Here is a 27,277-nt window from a genome sequence, read left to right as displayed (position 1 = left end):
TGCACGTGCTGCAGGCCGCGCTGGCTACAGCCGGTGAGTGTATTAAGGAATGGACGAAAAGCCACACCAGCACACAGAATCTACAGTGGGGAGAAAAGGGGTGTTTTTGTAAAGTCCAAAATAATGTCACAGCTGCCGCAGAAATGCCGGTGCTGGAGGGGCTGCTCTGAAAGAGGCCCGGAGCCCCGGTACACAGACCTCTCGCTTTCCGGTGCTCAACTTCCAGTGGCTTGGGTTATTTCTAGAGCTGAGCACGGGGAAGCAAGCAGGGGCTGCAGGTCAGGGTCAAAGACTAAAGGATTCTTGAGCAGGACAGCCGGTGAGTGTGATGGCCCCTTGGAAGCAGCTGCAGAGCTTCCTGGCTCAGGGTCTGAGGTGATCTCAGGTCCGGTGTAAATCCGCCTCAAGCAACAGGAAATTCTGGGGAGAAACGGGCACCATTAGCCGAAATGCACCTTTGCTACTTGGTTGGATTTTTAAAGAAGGGAACCTGTCTGGGGAACTCTGTCTCAATATAGAAGGTGGCGAGCGATGGATGAAAACAGGTCACCTTTGGCCATTTTTTAAAAAGGAAACTCAGAGGCTTGGCTAAGATGCTGTTAAGGCAAGGCCTGCTTGAGAAAGGCAGGAAGCACTGGGACCGTAGGGTGTCAGCAGTGGGCTGGCTACAATGACACCCGGAGAACCTGTCATCAGCTTCCCGAGTGGGCCCACCTTGGGGGCCTCTGTGTGTCATCTCTGCCTTGCAGCAGCTCAAAAAGCCTGGTTCCAATCAAGGCTGAAAAATTACTCCCTACCCGGAGTGCCCTCCACTCTGCTTCTAAGTGAAGAAATTAAATTTTGCCGGGGGGATGGGGTGGGGTTGGGTGGGATTTTTTTTTAAAGGATGACCTTGATAAAAGCTAAGAACAGAGATTCTGGGAGGCTGGGGGCAGATTTCTCTGATCTACATCACCTGTTTCCTAGCCTCATCTTCAGCAGCCCCCTGTCTACAGAACTGAGGTTGATTGACACCAGGCATTAGAGTAGTGGTTCTCAGCCTTCCTAATGCTGCAACCCTTTAATGCAGTTTTGATGTTGTGGTTGTTAGCATTCTGTCTACGCTCCACCCCACAGTTACCTGGCAACAGCCAGGTATGTCCGACTCACTGTAAAAGGGGCTGCTCGCCCCCTCCTCGATCTCTTGTTCTCTCTTGTTCTCTTGCTCTTGTTCTTGCTTTCCCTTCCCTCCTCCCCATTCCCTTCCCCCTTCTCTCTCCATGTGCTCATGGCTGGCCTCAATTCTCTACTTCTCTACTCCTCTCTCTCTCTCTCTCTCTCTCTCTCTCTCTCTCTCTCCCTCCCTCCCTCCCTCCCTCTGCCTTTCTCTGCCTCTACCACCCTCTTGACTCCCCTTCTCATGCCCTGAACTTGACTCTCCTCCCCATTTCTAGAATAAACTCTGTTCTATACTTCCTGTGCCTGGCTGGCCCCTCAGGAGGAAGGGATGACTCAGCATGGGCCGTCGGGGGCACCCCCTTCCCCATACCTCATCACACTTCCATAGAACATATCCCCCCTCTCTTTATCTTTTTATAAACACATTAGTGGTGATCCCAAACCATAACATTATTTTTGTGGCTACGGCATAACTGTAATTTTGCTACCATTGTGAATCATGATATAGATATCTGACGTGCGACATATCTGATTTGGGGCCTCTGTAAAAGGGTTGTTAGACTTCCAAAGGAGTTGCATGGCCCACAGGTTGAGAACCACTGCATTAGAGCAAGAAACTTGATGACAAGGACCTTTCTCTTAAGTGCCATATGTCAGAAAGGCAAGCTGTCAACAGAGGTGGGAACTCAGCACGGGACAAGGCTTTCACCGTGGAGTTATGGGCTTCTCGTGATATGAATGGATGAAGGGACTTGGGGCACAGACACTGAGGAAGGGAGAGGCCCCAGCATGCACAGCACAGGCTGGTTCCAAAGCTGGAAAGCTGGGTGGCACAGAGATATCCGCTGAGCTTTGAAGAGTTGTTGAGAGTCACCAAGAATAGCAGTAATATGGGGGGGGGGGGAGGCGGGGCTTGCTGCTGTGCAGGGATGGGGAGGGGACAGAACAAGAGGGAGAGTGAAACACTCGGGAGCCCCGGGAGCCCGGAAGCTCAGAGGAAGGCATGTGCAAACCACAGGGTGTCACACACCTGTAGGACATGTTCGGAAAGATGCTTGGTGCATCTGTGGCATACACCATGCACCAGGTGATAGTTTCCCGCTGAGAGACTACACTTCCCAACCTCCCTTGCAGACTACGAAAGTCATTTCCACCCAAGACGAGGCCCATCTTATAGCATATAAGCGTATAATAGCAAGAAGAGTCCCATCTTCCCCTGGAAGCTTTTGGGCTATCTGCAGGTGTGGGTGACAAAGATACCCCTTAGCTATGGATGAACAAGACCCCCGCTTCACATCAGACCAAGCCTCTCCTCTTTCCTTCCGCCTTCTCCTTCAGTACAGCTGCTTTGTAAACGACTCGACCATTAGGCACTTAAACACAGGCACCTAAAAGGAACCGTATGTGAACTTGGCGAGTCCGTGTTTACTGGAACAAGCCATGATGGTGTAAAAAGCGAGCAGCCTGGCTTAGACTGTGGACCTCACTTGATGCCGGGCGGGTTTTCTGAACCTCAGCTCCTCTGTGTCCTAGGGATGTTGTGAGAATAGGCAGATCTCCATGCAGAGTGTGGTGAGGAAGAGGCTTGGCAGCACTTGCTATTCTTATGGGATGCTTGGTGACCAGAGACCTCAAGGACTCACTGTTGGCATTCTGTCTAAGCTCCACCCCCACAGTTACCTAGCAACAGCCAGGTATGCTCCACCCCACAGTTACCTGGCAACAGCCAGGTATACTCCACCCCATAGTTACCTGGCAACAGCCAGGCAAGCCTGACTATAAAGGGGGCTGCTTGCCCCCTCCTCATTCTCTTTGCTCCTCTCTTTGCTCTCTCGCTCTTCTCCTCTTCTCCTCTTCCCCTTTGTCCCTTCTCTCCCCATTCCCCTCCCAACTTCTGTTCACGTGCTCATGGCTGGCCTTTATTTACTCTCTTCTTCTACCTTTCTTCTCTCATTAAACCTCTCCCTGCGGAACCATGTTGGTTTGGTGTGGTTTGTTGGGACGGGAGCCGAGATTTCTACCCCAACACTCACCTGGGAGGAGTAAAGAATCGAGTTGATGAGCTGAATCCCGGCAGGCAAAGGGAGAGGAAAGCCTCGACGCAGCTTCTCTGTGGTGTGAGACAACAGAATGGGGAGTGAAAAAGGGGCTGGGAAGGAAGTCTACCCTGATGTCTGTGCCCTGCCTCCTTGTCCTCCATCATCCCCCTCCCAAGGCTACATGCAGCACCCCTGTGGGCCTCTCTCCTTCTGAGGGTACACGCTGCTGGTCTAGACCACTCCTGAGTGAAACCAGGAGCTACATAGACGGAGCACGGACCTGTGGTGCTTGGGGAGCCCCGCTACGATGCACATGAAGCTGCGAAAGGGCAGTAGCTGGGGCCAGCAACTCCATGAACTCAGGTGGGATGGAGGCAGGTAAGGTCAGAGGATAGTGTAGTAACCTGGGTTGGTTGGGGTCATCCCTGAGGAACTCCTCCTCAGAGACCCATCTTTCCCGCGAAGATAAACTTGGGTGGGTCAGTCTCAGAGCTGCTGGTGCGAACCCCAGTTAGGGGCAGATGCTAGTTTCCACCACCTTGAAAGAGTCACATTCAACAGCTCCCACCTCACAGGCTGCTGTCGGATGGGGGCAGCAGAGTCAGAGCCCAGAGCATGTGAGTCCTTTTGTCCTAGAGGCCTGTCCTCTGCCCTCACAACCCTGGCCAGGGACCTGCAGGCAGGCAGCCCCACATTTCTGACCTGGGATTGAAAAACCATTTCTTTCTCCAAAGCTTCTTACCGTTGATCTTGGGCAGCACCATTGTGGACATGAGGTAGTTTATGACATCCTCCAGTAACTCCACCTGCAGATGGAAAGGTGGCAGTGGTGGGAAAGGGAGCAGCTGACAAGGTCACAGGAACACAGGTCATCTAGGGAGCTCAGGAGAGTATGAAACGGGGTGGGGGGGGTGTTTCAGGGCTTTTCCCCAGTGGCCAACAAAAGCCTTGCAGATGTGCAGGACGTGGTATATGCCAGTGATTGAGGTGCTGAGGCAGGAGGATCATGAGGTTTAGACCAACACAGACTACTGAAAGACTGTGAGCCCTGGCTCAACAAAACAAAATGAAAACAAAAGCCAGGTGTGGTGACATATGCCTTTAATCCCAGCACTCTGGAGGCTTGGACAGGCGGAAGGTGGATCTCTTGAGTTCAAGGCTAGGCTGGTTTACATAGTGAATTCCAGGTTCAGGTTACAATAGTAAGTCCTTGCCTCAAAAAACAAAAAGCAAAGGAAGAGGAAGGGAGGGAGGGAAAGAGGGAGGAAGGGAGGGAAGAGAAGGGAAGGGAAGGGAAGGAAGGAAGGAAGGAAGGAAGGAAGGAAGGAAGGAAGGAAGGCAGGCAGGCAGGCAGGCAGGCAGGCAGGCAAGCCTTTCTTTGGGGGCAGTAACAAGCCTCATGCATTCATCCTGAGGGATGGGGGGGGGTTGGGAGTGGGGGAGGATAACATGGGACAAAAGCAAAACTTGAGAAGCGCGTCTCCCACAGACACACTTAACACAAACAGTAAGTTAAGAGAACTACTGAGTCCTATAGCAGGGGACTCACTTGGGGCAAGTGGCCCGACTTTGAGATCAAGAAACAGAAGGCAGTCATTAGACATGATATTGTAGAAATGTAACCATCAGCACGGGGGTGGGATGGATGTGTCAGGCAGGAAAAGGAGGCTCCAGGAACCAAGGAATTCTGAATTTTAATTAAAGAGGCATAATGAAAAGCCAGGAAGGATATATTCTAAACTATGAACTGAATGGCAGGAATACAGATAAATTTCACTTCTTGGGTTTGCAAAAGTGCAGGTTCCCGGCGCTCAATGCCACATATGGGCTGTTTTGACAGTAATAAAAAATAAAAATTGAAAATGACTGGGACCCACGTTAGGATGCCTGCCTGGAGCGGTGACACTTAGAGCTTGCAAATGTGTATGCGTTTCTTTCTGGAGTAATCAGGCTTGCTACCCCAGGGCTGCAGTCTCTGCTGCCCAGGCGGCTCAGTCTGATGCTCTCCTAGCTCTGTGTCTGGGAAAACCCATTTTCATTTTCTGCTGGAGCAGAAGTTAGTTACCAGCCCAAGCCAGCCTGGGGCAGGGGAGCCTGGGGGGATCCCCAGGAGGGGCGGGCAGGTTTTCTGTTTGCTGCTGCTATCCCAGATGGATTCCCAGGAGATTTAGGGATGGCGGGCCAGGACCATGTGACTCTGGAGCTGGCGGCTCCAAGGCCCTCAGTGGGCAACTTGAGGCATGTCCACCGATGCAAGACAGTGGGAAGCAGCGTTCTGCCGGATGCTCTAGGAGCACCAGCCTCGGGCGGATACATGAGCACTGCGTGGAGGTGCTTTATGCCATGCAGGAGGAACTGCCGTGGGCAAGTGAGCTTCCTGGAGACTGTCCGCTGTTTTACATAGCTTTGATGGATGTGCATCAGAAAGGCTCAGCCCGGGGGCTTCATCTCTGGGTCGCTCCTTACTACTGCTGTGCCTTCTCAAGTTTTATCATATGTCTGGCCATGTGTGACGGCGTGAGGAGACCCTCACTGCCTACAGTCTGGTGTGATTGCCTCTTGGGAGACAAGCCCACTCTATTGGGGCAATTTTCCTGCAGATCAGCATGAAGGTGAACTTTCACAAAATAATATTGTTTGGATGGACTAATGATTTTACAGAATTCCTGATTTGATTTAATCAGGGTAGGAAATTGAGGTAGCTAATAGAAAGTTTAAGGAGGTTTTTTTTTAAGTTGTTTTTGCCAGAAATAAATAACGGTGAGCTTTCATGCGTTACAGCACATAATTGTACTTGTAGGAGAAAAACAGGCTTGGGACAAGTTAATGATCAAAGAAAACATTGCATTCTGGGTTGAGTCTGAGTTCCTGGGTCTTAGGGAGGCGGCCATAGGTTTCAGTGTGTGTCAAGAAAAGACAGGGTTATGAATACAGAGTAAAGGAGTCTATTGGGAGTGCAAGAATAGAGAATGGATGACTAGACAACGAACAAGACTGAAAAGTGAGAAGTAAGATAGATGATGATCTGTTTCTCCGTAAATACTAATTGTCATCCGCTAAGCCTAGGAAAGAACTCGCTACCATAGACTGGCTTCCTTAAACGTTGCTAGTCAATGACAAAAGAATTATTGCTTTGGGGATATGATGACTCGTGGAGAGAAAGATAGATGGGAAATGTTTAGTTAGGCCCGAGTTTCAAAAGAAGAATACATAATCAATAATCTTATTGTAATTTCCTTTCGTGTAATGATTTTCATCTGGTTTTGGAGGATGTTTTTATGGTAATTGTTTTTAGAGAACATGCAACTTGTAGATGAGGTCATCGTCTTCTTACCTAGAGAACTTTGTCTTAGATGGTATAAAAAGGCTAAGAGGGAAAAAAAATGAAGTTGTTTGAGCCTGCTCTTGAAGTCTGCCCCATCCGCCAAATGTGTGTATGTGTACATGTGTATGTAAAATGGTCTGAGCTGGCTTGTTAGAGCTTTGCTCCATCCATCAAAATACATGTGTGTGTATGTATGTAAAGTGATTGGAGCTGTGCTCCAGCTACCCAATGTGTGAATATGCACAAATGTATGTATGTATGTATATATGTATGTAAAGTGATTAGAGTTGTACTCCAGCTACCCAGTGTGTGAATATGCATGTATGTATGTATGTATGTATGTAAAGTGATTGGAGCTGTGCTCCAGCTACCCAGTGTGTGAATATGCACGAATGTATGTATATATATATATATGTATGTATGTATGTATTGTGTGTATGTGTATGTGTGAAATTGTTGGAGCTTGCCTTGCTTGCTTCAGTGTGTGTGTGTGTGTGTGTGTGTGTGTGTGTGTGTATGTGTGTGTATTTGTATTTCTTTTTTCTCTTTCCTTCTCGATGGCCCTCAAAGAATTTAAAGAGTTCAGAGGGTGTTGAAGCTGGCCTTCTGCAGCATGGATGACTCTGTGGGCAGGGCTGGGGGAAGAGGGTTGGGGGAGGATGGAGAACACTAGAGTAGCCAAGCGGCCAGACCTCTTCTGGGTCATTCAGTCACTCAGCTACAACCTGGTTGCCACCACAGTGCCTTCTCACAAACATCCTGCCTCAGTTCTGCCTAACCCTCCTCTATACTGATCTCCGGCCCACTCTTTCCTCTGCTTCCTCACACCCCTCACATCCCTTGGCCACACTCTTGGGCCAGTTTCACAGGCCCCTAAAAGCAGCATAAACCATAGCTTCTTGTTCCCTGTAAGAACAGACTCACTGAGGCTGTTTACTGACCCTCAACTCCCTTCTCCCTTCTCCCTCTCCCTTCCCTCCTCCCTCCTCCCTCCTCCCTTCTCTCCTCCAGTCTCCCTACATGGCCCTAGAGGATCCCAGCCCTGGTTACCAGCCATAGCTTCTATGACCTCTACTCAATACACAGCAGCCACCCTGGTTTCATACACATATAGGGTTTCATTCTGTACACATGCCAAGATATTCCTGTCTCAGGGCCTATGCCCCTATTATTCCCCACTGGTGCTGGCTTACTCTGACTGGCAAAGTATCACATCCTCAGAGTGGCCTGCCCTGATCTTTCCCACCACTACCACCACCCCCACCACCAGCAGCCTCTTTCTTTGAGACATGGTCTTATTAGGCAGTAGCCCTGGCTGACCTAGAATTTACTCTGTAGACAAGGCTGGTCCTGAACTCACAGAGATCTGCCTGCCTCTGCTTTTCAATGGCTGGGACTAATGCACTCATCGTCTAATACCTAGGATGGGTGCTCAGTAACGTGATTGATCTGTCCACTCGATAGTCACACTGAGCGGTTCTTTTGTGTGCTTTTTGTCCCACTGGACTCCCAGGACACAAGCTCGGGTGATGAAAGACTGAGTAGAGAGGGGACAAGCCTGGCCTGAGGCTGCTCACAAAGCAGGCTGCTTGCCGAAGAGCCAGTAGCTTCCTCAGCAGGGCTTGGGACTCACCTTAAAGGAGCCAAAGTTGGATTGCTTCAGTTCCAGCAACAGCCTGCCGGGGAGGGAAGATGAGGTCATCCAGAGGCCCGAGTGGCCGAGAACCCACCCATGGACACTACCCAGGCCTCTAACCCAGTATGCTTTCTCAGCATGACTCTGGCTCTCTCTTGGGGACAGTCACAGGTCCTCGGCATTGTTAGTGCTGCTGACCACACCCTAAGCGCTAAGCACAGTCCACCTCTCTGTTCTGTGCTGACAGGAAAACGTGTTGTCCAGTGGGAGCTGTCCCCAAGGTGTCTACAGATACAGTGAGTGTCATTCTCCTGCCACACGGGACACTGCATGCTGGGACAGCTTGCAGGGAATGCAGACAATCCAGGGGACAGCAAAGCCAAGAGATGGAGTGACTCAGGTTCCCAAGGACTTTCCTGGGGCGCTTGGGCCTCAGGTTTGTAGGCCACCTGATCCCAGAGTTCACTCCCTGGTGGCCAGGATGTCATTTAATGATTTGAGAGCAAGAGGGAGTGCTGGGGTGGATGCTCTGTTCCTGTAAACCTCCAGGAGGCTCTCATCTCACAAGTGAGAAATACCCTCAGAGAGGTTAAACCATCTACCCAAGGCCACACAGTAAGTAGCTGGCAAAGTAGGACTCCAGTCAAATCTCTCATGTTCTTCAAAGTCTGAAAAGTTGTTGCCATCTGTCCATCAAGTTGGTAGCCCCGCCCCCATCCCTGCTCTGTGGAGTCCCATCCCCATCTCTGACACACAGCAGAGACCATGGTTTTTAGTTTTCTATCATCCCATTCTTCCTATCAGTGTTTCTTATTCTCTCTGTGCCCCACCCACACCCCACTTCTCCCTGGCTTTGAGCAAATGGGCAGGGTGTGCCCACAGCACACACTCTGAGGCTTGGTCAGGCGGACCAAGGCCAGGACTGGGTGCTGACTATATGTGGTGGCCACTATTCTCCTTTGGACCCAGAAACAGATGGGCACCCATCTCCTCTTGTCCCCACAGGCCTTCTTACCTGCCTAGCTTCATCTCGCCAATAAGCCTGTTTTTCATAGCATTCACTTCCAGAGAGGCATTTGTTTTCTGCAAAGCAAGTGATCCAAGGAACTGGCCTGACTTCCAGGTGGGGAGGGTCAGGGGTCAGCTTCTCAGAGGCCTAGCAGTGTGGCCATACCTCTGGGTTACAGCCACAGAGCCCAGGAAGCAGGAATCTGGCTTTGGCCTTGTGGTTCTAAGTCCTGGACTGTCAGCCTGGGGTGGGGAGGAGACCAGAGTCCAGGCTGACCTTTGCTTACAATGGCTACTCACTGCTTCACTCCAAGCCTAAGGAAGGGAAGTCCCACTTCAGTTTACGGCCTACAGATGGCCTTAGGTAAGCAAAACCAGAACCCATTTCATCAGCAAAGTGGGCTTCAGCTTAAAACGGGGCAGATCAGCCACAGATCTCTAGTGCCCCCTTCTAGGAGGGTGTAGACCCATGTAGGTGGTCTACGGGCCTCTAGTGTCTCCTGCTAGGGGAGATGCTGGACACATGCAGGGGCCACCAACCATTTCTGTAGCAATAGGGTGGTCCAACCAATGAATCAACAGTGGAATGAAAATTTGAAAAAAAAATTAAAGTTTAAGCAAACAAATGCGTGAATAATTGAATAAGTAATGGGGGGTAGGGGCCAGAAAACGTATAGCTTATTTCCCATAAGAATGAGTGATTGACTTAATTAACAATTGGACAAATGGGTGAGTAGATGGATGGATGGATGGATGGATGGATGGATGGATGGATGGATGGTGGATGGATGGACAGCATACTGGTGCTATCTAACTTACACAGATGGGCAGCTGGAAACTATTTTATGCCATGAAGGAATGAATTGCTGAACAAATGAAATGAAGGCATGCCTTAGCCACATGTAAATAATGTGTGTGTGTGTGTGTGTGTGTGTGTGTGTATGTGTGTGTGTTTGCACGCAGGTGAGTTGGTGTCTCTAGACTCAAGCTATAGAGTCATGGTATCTGGGTTTGAATCTGGGTCCCCACCCTTCTTACCATGCCAAGCAGGAAGAGAGGGATCAAGGAGGAGTTGGGGAGGACCACGAAGGCCCGGGTCTCCAGGTTAGGACTGAGCGAAAGGCCTGAGGGCTGTATGTTCAGGTGTGCAAACAAGGGCGCTGAGATCAGTAGCTGCAACCCCATGCTGGGGAACTTCTTGGCCACCTGCAGTTCCCAGTGGGGACAAGGGACAGAAGAGGTCTTTCTTAGTGAAAGGTTTGTAAGACCCATCATGACCCAGCAGCATACAGACCAGTGTCAGTCTGGACCTGCTGGCCCGTCGACTTGCCTCTGGTGCCCGCCCCCCCCCCGCCCCACCCCCCACCCCCACCCCCCGCCCCAGGGACACGTTGCTTCTGCTCTCCTCATATACCGCCCTTTCCCATGGAAGCCCCTCCCACTGTCTGTTTCCCTTCCTCGGGTGCTTGTTCCTGTTCTTCCCCAGGCAGGCTGCTAAGTTTCCTTCAGACATCAGCTCAGCTGTCACTTCGCCACGGGACAGTGTGGGCTTTGAGGAGAGCTAAGGAGAGCCTTCTCTCTGCAAGCCTTCCCGGGGGGGGGGGTGCTCAAGAGAACTTGGACATTTCTACCAGTCATACCCGCCCCGGCCACCACCTCCTGATAGAAGTTTCTATGAAGTGTGTGTGCCCCTCTGCTGTAATTCACACTGCAGAGATGTGACTCCGCTTAGAAACGGGCCTCCATGGACACTAGGCTGTACGAGGCCATGAGTGCGGGACTCTGAGCTGATAGAACTGTCTTGCCGACACTCCCCTCTCCCTCTCCTTCTGCTAGTGGCTGTCAGACTGTTTGTTCTCCCAGAAGCCCAATCTTGGTCTTCCAGTCCACAAAGAAATCTCTGGCTTAAGCCATTCAGCCTTCAAAAGGAATCTACCTACCTGTTCACCTTGTCTATTCTGCCACCATCACAGGCTGCCTGCATGGTTTGTTTGTTTAAGGGCCTTGTGCACCTGAGTGGAACTTTCTCATCTTTACGGGGCTGAGAGAAGCAGGAAGCAGAAGAACATGAAGGAAGCATAGGGGAAAGGGGAGGCGGGGAGCGGGGGAGGCGGCAGAGAGGGGAGGGGAGGCAGAGATGGGGAGGGCGCTAGGGGGAGGGGAGCACTGTGTGTGTGGGGGTGCGCGCGCGCGCGCGCGCGCGCGCGAGCGTGTGGCAAAGGACACAGAGATGGAGGTAAGAGATAACAAGTAGGTAGTCTCTTTTGTTGGTCCCCAGCTGGCCTAGCCTCATCTTCAGGGCATTGATGGGTGTCATGGTTTGTATATGATCGGCCTAAGGAGTGGCACTATTATAGGGTGTGGCCCTGTTGGAGTAGGTGTGTCACCGTGGGTGTTGGCTTTAAGACTTTCACCCTAGCTGCCTGGGAGTCAGTATTCTGCTAGCAGCCTTCAGATGAAGATGTAGAACTCTCAGCTCCTCCTGCACCATGCCTGCCAGGCTCCTGCCTTAATGATAATGGACTGAACCCCTGAACCTGTAAGCCAGCCCCAATTAAATGTCATCCTTTACAAGACTTGGTCATGGTGTCTGTTCACAGCAGTCAAACCCTAACTAATACAATGGGGCACCTGGACTATGTCTGCGCTGGGCTATCCTGAGCCATCTCCACTCTGCTTCCTGTAGGCCTGAAGGGGGTTCTTATCCCATTACGATGGTCCAGTCCTCCCCAGCACTCTAGTGAGCCGAGTGAGGAGACAAGTCTCCTACCTCGGGCAGGAAGGTCTTAAGGAAGTCAGTGTTCAGGTGGTATCTGGCATCCTTTGCTAACTGCAGTGAGGAGAGAAAAGGACATTGGGAGATTGTTACAAGCTGAGAAGAAGAGGTACATGCCAGGCCATGGGCAAGACTATGGACATCAGTGCACACTAGAACCCTGTGGCAATGCCACCCAGAACTACCTGACTAGCAATAGGCCAGGAAGGATAGATGTGGCCCGTGACTGCCGTCTGCTGCCCGACCAATCACAGGATGTTCTGCTTCAGTTAGCCTAGCTCCATGTTAAACTGTCCAATGACAGCAGCCTAACAAACTCACTCCTTCCAGTCCTGTGATGCCCCACCCCTGCCGCCTCTGACTCCTGAGGAACACCAGCTGCAGGTCGGGTCTGGCTCTGAGTAAGCAGCCTGAGCCTGCTAGGTGGTTGGTCTGTGCTTGCTTCCGTAGTGGGTAGTGGGCATTCAGCATTCCTTTCTATGCCTGCTGGTTCTGATGAGTGCTGTAGGAGGAACCCAGGGTGTCGGGGACCAGGTTGGGATGGCTGTACCTCCTAGGTTGTAGAGAAGCTTCATCATGTATAGAAGGGGAAACTGAGGTTCAGAGTGAGTCCAGTCATGAACATGTGGCCAATGAGATTGATGGTTGCTTGGGATAGGTGATGCCGAGTCAGGGGTGGGAATGACATGTGGTGGCGGCGTGACTGCTAAGTACTGAGAGCCCTGCTTCCTCATTAATATTCACAATGGCCTTTGGGGAGGACATGAGTGTGGTGACCTACAGATGAGTCTGAGGGACAAGGATGTATAAGTAACCTAGGCCCAGGCCCTCAGTTGACAATGCAAGTGGGGCCAGCACTTGAACTCGAGGCTCTGTGACTCCTGACCCTCGTGGCACCTTGGACTCCACCCCTGTGAACCAAACCTCCCACTAAGGTCTGCTGGACTCGGAGTCCTTGTTCTGTGTTCACAGTCAGCCACACTCACCAATTGGTCCCTCAGGGTTATTTTCAAGGTTTCAGACTCTTGGTACGCAAACTCCGCAGTGTTGAAGAAGTAGTCAGAGATGCCCATGCATACCATGTAGTTATTGTTGGGCAAAATATTCATTACTGGTGGGACAGCGGGAAATGGGCCGTGGTGTCCCCGCCAGAAAAACTCCCCCTGGATGGAAAGAACAGAGCGAGTTTAGATGCCCTTCTCGGATTGCAGGTGAGTTCAGTAAAAGATGGGAAAGAACCAGTTAGACGTGAGCAGGAACTGCCCTTGCGGTAGTGGGAGGGGTGGGGCACCTGGGTGTGCTTTCTAGAATCCTTGGACACGAGGAGGTCATACAGCCAGTAAGTGGCTGAGGCAGAGACGCCAATCCGGCACCTCCTCCCCACTGTACCACTCCACCTCCCTCTTGCCAGTCAGCTCAGCATCCATCAAAACAACAGTTGCCCCCTCTGTCCCATTGGCAGAATTCGGAAGGCTGAATCGTGTGTGTTTCGGTAAGCTTTACATGCTACAGGGAAGACACATGCTCCCTATGTCTCTAAAATGCGATTTGACAACGTGCAATGAAAGCAGATGGTTTGTTAGGAAGAAAAACAGTGTCGAACTCAGAGAAGCAAATTATAGCTGCATATGGTAGGATACCACTTAGGTAAAATTTAAAGAGCGTAGAAAAGTCTGAAATGTGCACAGAAAGACCAGTGTTACATACAGTCTGTGCAGTGTCATGTGCGAGCGGGAGGGCAGTGCAGACTCTGGACCTTTGGTGTCAGACATGCAGGGAGGCATGTACCACTGCAGCCCAGACCGTTCTCTGAGCCTCAGAATCAGCTGTCCTTTACAGTTAATGCCCACATTACTCATAATTCCTTTCTTTTCCTTCTTTCCTACTTCCCTATCTTCCCTCTGTCCATCTGTCCCTTCCTTCCTGTTTTCTCTCTCTCTCCCTCTTTTTCCCTCCCTCCTCCTTTCCTCCTTTCCTCCTTTCCTCTCTTCTTCCCCCTACCCTCTCTCTCTCGTCTTTGTGTAGCCTTGGTTGGCCTAAAACTTGATGTATAGCCCAAACTGAACCCACAAAGGAAACTCCTGCCTCTGCCCCCTGAATGTTGGCATTCAAGATTTGTATCACTCAGTGGACCATGCGGTTCTTTAAGACAGTGGCAACAATCTTCAATCCACATCCTTATAGAGCAACACAGTCAGGACAGCACCAGTCCACCATGTGAAACAGCTCATCAGCCAAGCCCAGATAGGCCTCCAGTGTGATTGAGTATATGTTTCTATGCAGGCACAGGTGAATGTGTCTATTTACACAAGTGTGTACATGTGTGCAATATGTATGTATGCCTTATGTATGCACATGTATGTGGACTATGTGTGTGCGCATGCATGTGCACATGCACATGTGTTTGGGTATATGTGTGTGTGTGCAGTGTTTGTGCATGTATGTGTGTCTATGTGTATGTGTAGGTATGTGCTCTGCTTGTGTATATGTGGATGAGGGGGAATTCAGTCTTGTCCAGCACCTCTGGAGGGTAGTCATGGTGGACAGAGAGCTGTCAGGATGATCCCTATGAGGGAGCTGCCTGCTCTTTCTTCCTGGATGACCACACGGTTCTGCCTGCCCCGAGTTCACTGTTTTTCTATCCTCCATCTGTCCCTGGCTAGCCTCCCATCACCTCTCCCCAGGTCCCAGCCCATAAACGCCTGCAAGTTTGTCCTTAGGGTGGACTAGAGACCTAGGCTTCATGAGCACACGTACCCATCATGTAAATAGCTCTTGCGTTTTAGCAAGTGGCATGCCACACGGTGGGCAAAACAGTCCTGGATCAGTACCGACTGCAGCTCTGGTTTGCTGCATGGGACCTCCAGAAAGAGTACACCTGTCCCAAGCAGGGGACTTCATGGGCCTTCCTCTGGTTGTTTACTGAAGGACAGAGCCACCAGTGAAAGGTCTTAGGAGATGTTTTGTGAGTGGCTTGTCCACAGTGTGTCCTTCTGGCTCAGTGGTGGAAAGTGGTGTTCACGATGGGACCGTGAGGCACGTGTGTGCAGTGTGTGCGGTGTGTGCGGTGTGTGCAGTATGTGCAGTGTGTGCAGTGTGTGCGGTGTGTGCGGTGTGTGCGGTGTGTGCGGTGTGTGCGGTGTGTGCGGTGTGTGCAGGGTGTGCATTTGCATCTGGGCTGCGTGGGCAGTGCTGTGTGGATCTGTTTCTATGCCTCTGCATGCGCCCATGCTGTCTCTGCTGCTCTTTGTGTCCACTCCCCACCCTTGCTCTCTCTGTGCATGTTGCATGGCTGTGGAGAAGGATTGGGGATCTGCCTCCGTCTTGATGGTGTTTCTTTCTAGGTGGTATGAGTTTAGCCAGTGGTCCTCAGCAGGGGGATTGGGACCCCCACAGAGGTCGTATGTCAGATATTTGCATTATAATTCATAACAGTAGAAAAATTACAGTTATGAAGTAACAACATGGTAATTTTATGATGGGGGGGTCGCTACAATTTAAGGAACTGCTTTAAAGGGTCGCAGCATCAGGAAGACTGGGGACCACTGACTGGCAACGTCATGATCTCCTTCTGTTGCTTTGTCAACCTTTCTTTTCTTCCTTTCTTCCTTTCTTCCTTTCTTCCTTTCTCCCTTTCTCCCTTTCTCCCTTTCTCCCTTTCTCCCTCCCTCCCTTCCTTCCTTCCTTCCTTCCTTCCTTCCTTCCTTCCTTCCTTTCTTCCTTCCAACAAATTTCCTGAGCGCTATAGATGCTGTATATACAGTGGTGAACAGAGCAGCCCTGCCCCGCCTCATCACAGTGTGTGTTGGGTAATTAGTTCTGCCGAGATAAAAGCAGTGCTGGAGGCACAGTGAGGGGCTATTTCAGCAAGAGTGCCTGGGGACAACGTTCCTGGGAAGATGTCCCTAGTTGAGCCCGAACTGGAAGGAAGCAGGGAGATCTGTGCCCATATCTGCTGTAGAGGAGCCTGGGCAGAGGAGAGAGCCAGTGCAAAGGCCCTGGGCAGTGGGCAAGCGCTGGGGTGGGGATACAAGGGAGTGGGGAGTGGGGTAAAACAAGCAGAAGTCCGTTTCCAGGGTTGCAGAGTGCGCATGTGCGCAAACACGAGTCTCTGTGGAAGACTCACCCTTAGCTGCCCCTCCAGGAACTTGTCCGTGGTCATCGGAGGAGCCAGCAGACTGTAGTCAATCGAGGTTATATCATCCACTTTGGCTACCACTAGACATAGAAAAGATGGACTGTGAGCTGGTTCCGGTGGCAGTAGCCTGCATGGCGGGCGGCAAGGGGGAACTATGGTCATTCTCCATTACTGCTCCAGGGAGCCCCTGAGATTCCCTTAAAAGATGTGAAGTTTGGAGATGGAGATTGGGTTGGAGCACCTAGTGAGCCAATGCCAGACCCTGGGTTCAGTCCTTAGCCCCATGCATGCGCTAACACACACACACACACACACACACACACACACACACACACACACACACACTCACACAGATAACAATGGCTCACTGAGGGGCAACATGCTTGCAGTCCCATTATATGGGGGGCAGAGGCAAGAGGATTGCTTTGAGAAACCAGCCAGATTGCTAAGAGTTTGAGGCTAGCCTGGGCTGCTAAAGGAAATCCTGGAGGGTTGGGGAGAGGCTGGTTTTTGACCTCATGTCAGAGCATGCACTGTGGATCCAGCAGGGATGGAGTCCAAAAGGGGACGGTCCGTTTATAAACGGTGGACATGATTAATATCGTACACATGCATGAAACTGTCACAGAATAACATTTTAACCCTGCCCTGGGATCCAGATTCTTCTGGGTGGATCTAGAACCTCCAACACGTGTCTGTCCCTCTCTGAGCCTTAAAGTCTCCAAGAGTGAAGTGAGGGGGCTGGGGCATCCTGAGTTCCTGGGACAGGAGGATGCCTGCCAGCATCGGCCGCTGTTCTTAGCCATTTGCTGCCTATAGAGATAACGCCCCTTTTGCAGGGTGTGAAGACTGAGGTCTAGAGAGAAGTGAGTGAGCAGCCTCTCATCTCAGACTATGGTTTACAGACCTCAGAGAGCCGGGGTGTAGGGAAACTAGGGTGTAGGGTCCCAGGGTGCTGGTGTACAGGGGTGCCAGGCTGTCTGGTGCTTGCCTTCTACCTTCTGCAGTTACTTTCTATTTTACTTCTGGACATACAAGGAACTAGCCCAGTACCGGCTATGGTAGAATGCAGCCTGCTCTCCTCTCCTCAGCAGGCTCAGTCCTGACACATCCACTCTGCCTCTCTCCCAATCCCGATACCCTCCTATCTTCCACCCACTCCCAGCCCTCACCTGGAAGAGTCTTCACATAAGGCTGAAGCTTGGCGGACACGGAGTTTCTCACGATCTTGCAGATCTAGGGGCAACCAAAGATGTCAGTGAGCTTTGGAAGTGAAAAAGCGCCATCCATAGGGGTTGGGGAGATGGCTCGGCGGTTAAGAGCACTGACTGCTCTTCCAGAATTTCTGAGTTCAATCCCCAGCAACCACATGGCAGCTCACCAACAACCATCTGTAAAGTGGTCAGATGCCCTCTTCTGGTGTGTCTGAAAAGAGTGACAGTGTACTTATCTATATAAAATAAATAATTCTCTTTTTTTTTTTTTTTTTGGTTCTTTTTTTCGGGGCTGGGGACCGAACCCAGGGTCTCTTTTTTTTTAAAGTGCCATCAACAACTGAGAGTCAAGACAGGCTGTTTCCGTCTTTTCTCTGTGGCTATAGCAAAATACCAGAGACCAAGTAATTTACAGAGAACACGGGTTTATTTAGTGCATGGTTCTTTACACATCCTAAGAACAAGGGGCTGGCATCTGCTTGGTGTCAAGAGGAGACTTCTTGCTGCCTTGTAACATGACAGAGGGAGGACCACGGCAAAACTTGGGTTCCTCTGTCTCTTTCTACCAAGCAGCAATGCATCATGGGGTCTCATTTGATCCTGATTGCCTCCCATAAGGTTGTACCTTTCTTTAAACACCATTAACAGATTAATTTGCAGATTAAGTGTCAAGCACGTGAACTCTGTGGATACAAATCAAAACCAGAGCACTCACTTTCCCTTCCTTTGGTGTCTTCTTAAAGATCATGCAGCTAATCAAGTTTCCTTTTTCCCTTTGGCCACCAGGAAGCTCTGAAACAATAACTGTTGCACAGGACTACACTGCCTGCACACTTGCATTCTGTGTCTTTCCTGCACATAAAACTTCCCTAATGGGTATTTGTGTGATCTGTGTTGTAGTGCGGTGTTCACTGTTGTTGTTAGTTATTTTGTTTTATCTTTAATTAATCAATTAATTAACTAACTACTTAGCTTTTTGTTGTCTCAGATCCTTCAAGGAGAGAAGCAGTGAACAAACACAGGTTGGGACATGGCTAGCCTTCCCTTCTCTGTGTTCTTGACAGTGGGGCAACCTCTAGTCTCAGATGTTGGTAGGCACCCTCACCTTAGCCTTGTGACTGGAGAAGCCATTTCTGGCAGCTTCCCATGACGTCACTTACAAGGAAGAGACACTGACCTAAGAACTGGCCGACTTTATTGCTGAGGAAGTCTCTTCATTTCTCTAGAACCTTATTTTTTCACCTTGGCATGGAACGGGTCAATCGCAGTAGCCTAGATAAACCAAACCTCTGCCTTTGGCAAAATTTGGTTACCTACAATCAGCCATTATCCAAAACTACGGAAGTAGGGAATTCTAGAAAATAAGAAAATTTCGAGTTTTAAATTGTGTGTTATTTTGAAGAGATGACAAAATCTCATTCAATCCCTCCTAAGACATGGACGACCCCTTTGCCCTTCACATTCAAGTTGTGTAGGCTACCTGCTTGTCAGCCACTTAGTACCCATCCAGGTCATCAGACTGATCCTGGTGTTTGGGCCCGTGTAGCTGGATTGCTAATGACCCTAAGGTCAGGCAGGCTGCCACTGGAATTCTTCACTTGATCTTAGCCAAAAGGCCGAGAAGCGATGCCACTGGAATTCTTACAACAGTGTCTTGGCATGCGTGTGACACAGCACTGGCCCATTCAAACTATGTTTCATCCCCTGGGTTGGTCCCAAGATCTAGCCTTCATGGCAGGAAGGAAAGGCTTTATAGGGTGACATCATTCCGGGAGGTGGTTCCCCAATGGAATAAAAAGGAGACGCATGTAATAACCCAGCATCCATCTCTCTGCTTCCTGACTGGATGTAGTGGTACCAGACACCTCATTCTCTCCATGCCCTGTCTGCTTTTCCATAATGGCTGCACCTTCAAGCCACAGCCAAATTCACCCTTGCTACCTTCGTCAGGTTTTGAACCAGCAATGAGTAAAAGAATTAATGCACCCACCAAGATACTAGACCAGGAGGACAAAGGGATGTTGGGAGTTGAAGGCAAGATTGAGGGGTTACTACACACAGACAGTGGCCGGGGAAAAGAGCTATGGCCACACATCCAAGCTCTCTGCGCCATGATAACTAGACCAATGGGTGACCAGGGAATGGAGACAGAACAAGGGTGGGAAACCTACTCAACTAAAATAGAATTATTGCAGGAAATCCCTCAGATCTGGGGAAAGAAATGAAGGGACTGTACCTTCTCTGTCCCAAAACAATAAACTGTCTGCAGGCTACCAGGAAAAGCTATCACCAAAAGGGAAATAAAGACCCCCTAAATGACCACAGACTAAAGCCACTCTTCCTCACTAACCAGCGCTGAAGACGGTGTTTAGACGAATCCTCCATGGGTGTGGGTGGGTGGGTGGGCACACACGACACATAGTAGAGACACATGACAGTACAGAGCTTGGGCAAGGGTCCGTCCCATTAGGAGAATAACCAGTGAGAAGAAGGAAAGACTAGGGCGTTAACGCGGTAACCTAGAAAATCTTTAAGAAAACAAAGTTGGTGTGCATCACCTCTCAGAGGATGAGCCCCTAAATGTGGGACTCAGTGGTAAAGTTGCCACTCAAGAGTGAGGGGCTGAGTTTGAATCCCAGGGCCTACAGTGACGCTGGTAGCACAACCACCTGGAACCCTAGTGTTTCCAATGGAGATAAAAGGTGGAGACAGAAAAGTGTCCCCTTGCTTGGTATATACTGCAGACAAGTGACAAAGGGACTTGCGCATCTTAAACAAGGTGGAAAGTGGGGACGGTTACCTGAGTTGTTTTCTGACCTCCACATGGACAGAGTGGACACAAGTATCTGTGCATTGACACACGTGAGTACACACATACCCAGTATACACACACACAGAGACAAACACATGCATGCATGCATGCACATGCACAGACACATACAGAGAAACACACACAGACACATATACACACACAGACACACACATGCATGCACACACACAGACATATACACAGACACACACACACAGACACATACACCCATGCAATGCATGCACGCACGGACAGACACACACACAGACACGGACACACAGACATGTATGCACGCACGCAAGCAAACTGACCGCAGATGTGAATGGTCTTAACTCTCCAATTAAAAGATGCAGACTGGCTGAATGGATTAAAAAAATGAAGTCCACTTATTGCCGGGCCTTAGTTTGCAGGCCAGAGCCTTCCTGGGGCTTCCGACTGAGGAGAGAGGGAGGAGGTAAGGGAGAGATGGGGGTGAGGAGGAAGAAGGGAAGCAGGAAAAGGTGGATAAGCTTCTCTTAGAATGTGCTTCTGTTACAGAAAGCCATAAAGTCCCAAGAGGAACTGGGCCTCCTTCTCTGAGGCCCCATGCCACTTCTCTCCTTGGCCCAGGTTGACAGGAGTATCAGGGATGGCTGAGCACTTTGGCTGCTCCTGAGGTACTGTGTGCCCTTAGAATAGTATTACACTGTGAGGGTGGGGGATACCCTGCTCTCTGCACCCTCACATCACTGGGCTCCACATTCCACAGCGATCCCTTCTTGATGCCTCTTCCTGGTGCCATGTGTTCTAGGGCAGCACCAGGCGGGGCAGGGAGGGGAGGCCAGCTAGGAGGGAACAGCAGGGAGGCTGGCTGTTCCCTGTGAAGGAGCTGGGGCAGGCAGGTGCACACAGGTTGCTTGGTGGTTACAGTAAGGTTTTCTGGGCAAGGGGTGGCCCTTCCCTATGCACAGAGCTGGGCTGTGGGGATGAAGCTGTGGATTTCCATACCCTGTGGGTGCCGAGGGGTTGGGATGGAGGCCAAGGTGTGTCCTTGAAGCCTCTGCCCTGCCACCATTAATGCCCAGCCCTCCTACCTTTTTGTAAATGGTCTTTTTCAAGGAAGTCTCAATTTTCCTGTGGAACAGTTGGATCAGCCACCTGGAGGTTGACATGTGGGGACATACAGGAGACTTTCAGGTGTACCTGGGAACCCTGGCAGTTAGGCCTTGGTGGGGTAGCGTTCATTAGGCATTTCTCCCTGTTTGCAGCAACCTGCTTGCTAGACTACGTTCTTAATAGCTGCAGACGCCTGCCCCATCCCATACCTGCCTCCTCCACTGCCCTCCCTCTCTGTAAACCAGCCACATTGGACTGCCTTGTTCCCAGATGCCTCTGCTTCCTCTCACCACGGTTGGTGCATGTGGTCCCCCTTGTCCAAAACACCCCATCACTAACTTCTACCCATGCATTCTTTTCATCTCAGTTCAAATGTCATTTCCTCCTGCCCCCAGACTGGGCCAGGTCCTCCAGTTCCAAGTGTCCAGGGCACTCTGTACCTTCCCTAAGTCCTCATGGGCCTAGGTGAGCCCTTCACTGGTGTAATGACATTACTAATGTTTCTTTCCCCCACTGTGCCAGGTGCTTTAGGAAACAGGGCTGGGCTTCCTGAGAGTCTAGGGTCAGACAGCCCTGCCCTTGACTACTCGGTGGTGGTCATGAGACCTCTATCTGAGGACCCCGGGTAGATAGTGTAAGAGCATTAAATGCTGGCCATGCTGGTTGCACAGCAAGGCTCTGGCTGACAAAGGTGTGTGTGTCTGTGTCACATGACACAAGTGTATGTGTCATCAGTGCCTGCTGTCCTGGTGGAGAGCGTGTCTCCCAGGTCCCACACCCAAGGCTCTGCAAACACCTGTGTGGAGGCAAGTCTCCAGCTGTATTTTCTGAGGAAGGGGACTTGTGGGGACAGAATTCTCTCAGGACTGCAGCCTCGGGAGACCTACCCCAGCATGCTGCCAGAGACTTTGATGCGGACGCTGTTGATGTGACTGTCGCAAGTAGAACAGGTGATGGTGATGCGACCTGAGGGGTCATTGCCCAGGATCAGGTCAGCGATGATAGAGACACCCTGAATGCTCAGCTGAAAATTGCCGCTGGCTTTGCTGAAAGGGAGACAGAGGAAAGTGAAGCCTTTCCTCCTCGTACTTCCCCTGTCAGCAGGGGGATCCCCACTCCAGGGAACAGGGGCTTCAGAGAAAAGAGGCAGCTGTGCAAACAAACCTCACAACACTGGGCGTCAGGGTTCTAACTGGACATCCCAACCTGTTTCCACATGATAGTTACTCTGCCTCCCTCAGAGCCCTTGCTGTGTGGCTTTGTTCCTGTTTCTTAGCCTCTCTGAGCTTCTGTTTTCTCGTCCAGACTTGGTACTAGTAGCTGAACATGGGGCGTACATCTCAGTTTTGTCACTAAAAATCTGAGTGTTTGGTGTTATGACTTTAAAGAAATTACTGGTCCAGTAATCTATTAATGAAGTTAATCACCATCCCTGTGGGAAGGAAGTGAGTTTATGTAAGGCAGGGGACAAGAATGTGCACGATCAGCTCTGCCTTTTGCACTTTTTTCTATCCCTAAGGCATAGGCTCTGGGTGGCACATGGAGCCTTAAGGAAGGAGCCACACCTCTCAGCTGGACCTAGTTGATATGCAGATACAGGCACTGCATCATGGTTACTGTTTCAAGCCACCGAGATGGAGATGTTTGTTACATAGCAGCAGTAGCTGACTAATACAGCGAGGAAACCAAAAGACCCACTTAGCTTTTTGTTCTGAGCCACACACACCAACTCAGCCTTGCCACATCCTGCACTGGGATATAAAGAAACTCAGCTATCCATTCAGGGTTTTGCAGAGTTCTTTAAGTGGACAATCCTCCCAGCCCAGAAACCCTGTTGTGACAGGTGTCATTCCCACCACTCTGGCTCCGATGCCTCCAAGTGTTGCCAGTCCATCTGGCAACCCTTGCCCATGAGACTCACAGGATGTTCTTCCTATATTTCCATCTTCCACTTATCTTGATGCTGGCACTGGTGATGGACAGCTGGAGGCCATCACTGGGTAGCAGCTTGATCTGGGGATCAGGAATATGAAATCCTTCCACGGCCATGCTACAGAGGAAAAAGTTCCAGTCAGCACCCAGAGCCCAAGAGGGCTCAGGGAGGCCCTTCATCCACATGCTGCCCTGGACAAGCCATTCATTTGGTTGGTCGGTTGGTCGGTCCAGTGCCCTAGGTTCACTGTGGACCCGCAGCTTCCACCTCATCGAGGTGATTATCCACAAAGGTTTTGAGCCTCACCTGTAGAATTCATAGGTACCCTTTCCCAGGTGCTTTATCTTAAAGTCTCCAGAGAAGTCAGGAATGCTGATGGCTAGGAGCTCCTTCTGCAACTCAACCATACTCTCCTGGCACACTGCGGGACAGAGCATAGAGAGGCAATCTCAGAACTCAGCTCACAAGCAGGGCTAGGGCTGAAGGCTGCTGGCAGCTCCAGACCCTTGGGCCTGACCTCAGAGATGACATCGGGATGCTGCAGAGGTGGTCTGTCTTCAGACAGCGGGGACCTCGAGCTGGAGGCTCGCCCACTCCTCCCCATTCTGTATGCCACTCCGATATCACTGAGATAAAGACACAGAAAGGACCATGTCCCAGCACAGCTCTGTGAACACTGGAACAGTCGGGTTGATTTCTTTCAACCATCTGCATCACAAAGATCATCCTTAGGGGTGTATTATACACCGGTAATCCCAGTGCTGAAGTCGCTGAGGCAGGGGAGCTTGGATATAAGAGTATACTGCAAGACCCTATCTAAAAAAACAAACCGAATGTCTGGGGAGAGGGTTCAGTAGTTAAAGTATTAGCAACTCCAAGATAAGGACCAGAGTTCAGATCCCCAAAAGCCATATAAAACTGGAGGGTGGGGTGACTTGTCTGTAATCCCAGTGCTCAGGAGATGAGGACAGGGGTCCCAGAGCAAGTTGACTGGCTACAACCTGTATCACTGAGCTTTGGATTTTGAAGATTGGCCTCAAAATGTAAAATGGAGAATGATCAAGGAAGAAACCCAATGTCAATTTCTGGCTTTCACACGATATAGGAGCACTCTCACCCATGCACAACCATGGGTAAGTTTGCACGCATGCACATGTGCACGAGCGCGTGCACACACACACACACAGAGACACACAGACACACCTCTCCCCCCCCACTACACACACACTGTGCATGGTACCTGAGGAACAACACCTGAGCTTTCCCCTGGCTCCCAGGTACAACAACCCCCATTATAATGTACGCTCACACATCCCAAAACCTTCCCGGCTCATAGGTCATTCGGAAATGTACAGCAAGCCACACCGAACCTGTGGGCTGTAGTTTGTAAATCCTGCTCAGATATAACACCCCCCCCCAAACATCCGGACAAGAATTTCTCTCCACACCCTCCTGGGGACTGCAGTCCCACTGATGCACACCTTGACAGCCGCCAGACTCTGTCCACAGGACCTTTGCACACGTGGCTCCTGCTCTGCACCTGTAGCCACCTGTTCAACGTCTCCTCTGTCCCATCTCTAGTCTTCAGGAAGCTTCCCTGACACAGACGTTTAGCCTCTTCACGTCTGTGTCTCCTTTGGAGCACGTTCTTCTCTGCAATTAGGTGTCTATTCACTTGACTCTGATTGATGCCACCCTCCCTTGCTAGACGGACCCGGAAGTTGGTGCAATGCCAGCGTTTGTGTATTAGTGTGTCTCTGGTATTCACTGTGGTGCCTGGCACATACTATTTGTTTTGCGTCTATAAATGAACTCCCAGAGGCAAGAATTCTGCCACCCTGGTGATTATGTGGCTAACAGCACCAAGGATCCAATTAACAGGCAACCATGTCCCCAAAGGGAGAAGAGAAGTGAGCTGACACTTCTTCCAGTTTCCCAGGAACCAGCCCAGACGTAGTTATAACCAGCAGTAGTAACAATAAAAAGCACAAGGGTCTTCCTGTCCACCGGAACTGCTTCCTTCAAACCGAGCAATCTTGGGAAGGGCGTCCTTCCATTCTCTCCCATCCCCTAGTGCTCCCATTCAAGAGCTCACGGCTGACAGACACATGGTAGAGGCCAGATGGGATCTAGGCTTCCTGTTCCCCAAGCTCAGGCCTCAGGGTCAGCTTTGGATGTGAGCATACAAGTTAATAGGATTGCTGCACTTCCAAAAACTCACTCCAGTTGCCACATGGGACATGAGCTGAGCCTCTGCTCACCCAAGCAGTCAGTCACACACGCACTCATGTGACACGTACACACACACACCAGTTCTGGGTTTAAACACAACCATATCCTCCTCGAAGTTCTTAGGGGAATCTGTTAGTATCCCTTCGACGTCCTGCATGGCCTGGAACATGAGTTCCGGGGTAGGAGAGCAGATCCCCTGGGGCCTGTGCACAACTGGGTGTGAGGACCTGGTCTGATTTGAGCTGGGATCGCCCTGAGTTCTGCAGTTCCTCTCTCTGTCACCGGGAGGCAGCACTAAGCAGCCTCATGAAGGGCCTCAGTGAGGGAGGACCAGAGCTGAAACGCAGGTGCGCACTTTCCATAGCTTTTACAAGAGAGACTCTGCTCTCCTGCAGAAGTGGACAGTTGTAGTATGTCCCACCCAGTCCTGCCATGGAAGAATCGGGGCCGGTGGGTGGATCTGTGAAGCTCCCAGCAGCGAAGAGGTGAGGGGAGTTGTTACCTGCCTGGGCTTGGAAAATAGCCTGGGGTAGTTTCCCCAGAGTCTGTCTGCAGAGTGTGGACCTCTCACTGGAGGGGGCTCCCTCTCTCAGGTTGACATTCTCTAACAGGTAAGGCAGACATCAGGCTTTGGAAAGAAAGGGTTTAGACTGTGCGCCGAGACACCGTGTAGAGAGATGGGACCACGGGGATCCTCAGAGTCCCGGGGCACTTGGAATCTTCTAGAGTGTGGTTCAGTCCCAGTTCTTACACTTCGTAGCCCTATGAGACTGTGCCTTAGTTTCTTTCAATGTCAAACAGGGGGAAAGGGAGGGTATCCCCAGCAGATCTATAAATTTGCCAGGCACCCTATTTAAAGGGTTGTGCACCCTAAGTGCCCAGTCATGGAAAGGAAGGAAGGGAAAAAGGCATCCAATTACCGAAGTCCAGACCCTTCTGGGAGATTCTGGCCACGAAGCCAGGGTCGGTGGCCGCTGTCAAAGCTGTGCCCACGATGGCCAGCAGTGCCAGGCTTGACCATTTCCGCACGTTGTCAGGGCCCCAGGCCATGTCCTCCAGGGCAGCCCCAAACCTCAAGGCCTCGGATGGGAACTTGAGACCTATAAAAAAGCCTTCTGGGGAAGGGCAGGGCAGTAGTAGAAAGAGGAAGGAGGAAGGCAACCGTGGGGGCGGGAGGGGGAGGGCAGCTGCGGTTCCCCATCAACGTTGGGGACCAGTCCAGGGGCTGCCCCAGTGGAGCCTAGAGGTCTGTGCGAGCACGGGCGTGTGCGCATGTGCTGTGAACGTGCACGCGCACATACATGCAAGCACGCGGAAGCCTGTTGAGACCTGTGGCTCTGGGACTGATTCCTCTTCCTTAGCCTTCCATCCTTTTCCTGAGTCCTCCTCACCTCATTTAAGGTTTTCTCCCAAGCTGGGTGATGATCACATGGAGATTCACTGTATCTATTTTTTTTATTTCTTTGGTATTTTTCTTAGTAAAATGGTTTTTTTTTTCCAAAAAAAAAAAAAAAAAAACAAAAAAACAAAAAAACCCAAAAAAACAAAAAACAAAAAAACCCCAGGACCTTTGGAGTGCCACCCCCCACTACTCCAGGCCTCGGGGTATTTTTTTAATGCTCTAATTTTGGAGTCTTGTCTTTTTTTTTTTTTTTTGGTATCTCTTTACTCCTTTAAAGGCTGGTTTCAGCCTCTGTTTTTCTGAACCTCGGTTTCCTCTCCTATACAGTGGGGGAAGGGTCGTGGAGGGGGGGGGCTATCACCTTTGTCCTGAGCTTATTGTGAGGACAGGGTGGCCTTATAGGAGAGAAAGCAGGCATAGTATGCCTTGAGAGAAAGAAGTCCAGATGGCAACATTAACGGGACTTCAGAAATAAATACGAGAATCAGTTCCACGGACTCTTCTCCATGAAA

General features: G+C 50.7%; 1 protein-coding gene across 2 annotated transcripts; it reads right to left on the bottom strand.

The window, feature by feature from the left end:
• On the bottom strand, nt 1-26,645 carry Bpi (bactericidal/permeability-increasing protein). Of its 2 annotated transcripts, NM_001004079.2 has the most exon segments (15): nt 87-420; nt 3,192-3,268; nt 3,940-4,003; nt 8,156-8,198; nt 9,174-9,241; nt 10,205-10,372; nt 11,937-11,996; nt 12,929-13,105; nt 16,069-16,160; nt 17,253-17,316; nt 21,177-21,240; nt 22,086-22,244; nt 23,120-23,248; nt 23,438-23,552; nt 26,284-26,605. In NM_001004079.2, coding segments are annotated over 15 exon segments (1,449 nt in total). In that variant the 5' UTR covers nt 26,414-26,605; the 3' UTR covers nt 87-381.
• Between the last annotated feature and the right edge of the window lie 632 nt (nt 26,646-27,277).

This window comes from Rattus norvegicus, chromosome 3 (assembly GCF_021556685.1).
Source record: "Rattus norvegicus strain SHRSP/BbbUtx chromosome 3, alternate assembly SHRSP_T2T, whole genome shotgun sequence".
In the NCBI taxonomy this organism is placed as follows: domain Eukaryota; kingdom Metazoa; phylum Chordata; class Mammalia; order Rodentia; family Muridae; genus Rattus; species Rattus norvegicus.
Note: the sequence above shows the minus strand (reverse complement) of the source record. Positions and strands in the feature narration are given on the sequence as shown.

Bases quoted from the DNA above. Each gene is read 5' to 3' on its own strand.
- Bpi (XM_087651113.1), bottom strand. From the start codon at position 26,413: ATGGCCTGGGGCCCTGACAACGTGCGGAAATGGTCAAGCCTGGCACTG. The intron at 17,317-21,176 runs GTAGGAGGGCTG...GGTTGCCCCTAG, and splicing joins AAAAGACCATTTACAAAAAG to ATCTGCAAGATCGTGAGAAA. The intron at 4,004-10,204 runs GTAAGAAGGGTG...TTCCATCTGCAG, and splicing joins CTCTCTTCCTGCTTGGCATG to GTGGAGTTACTGGAGGATGT.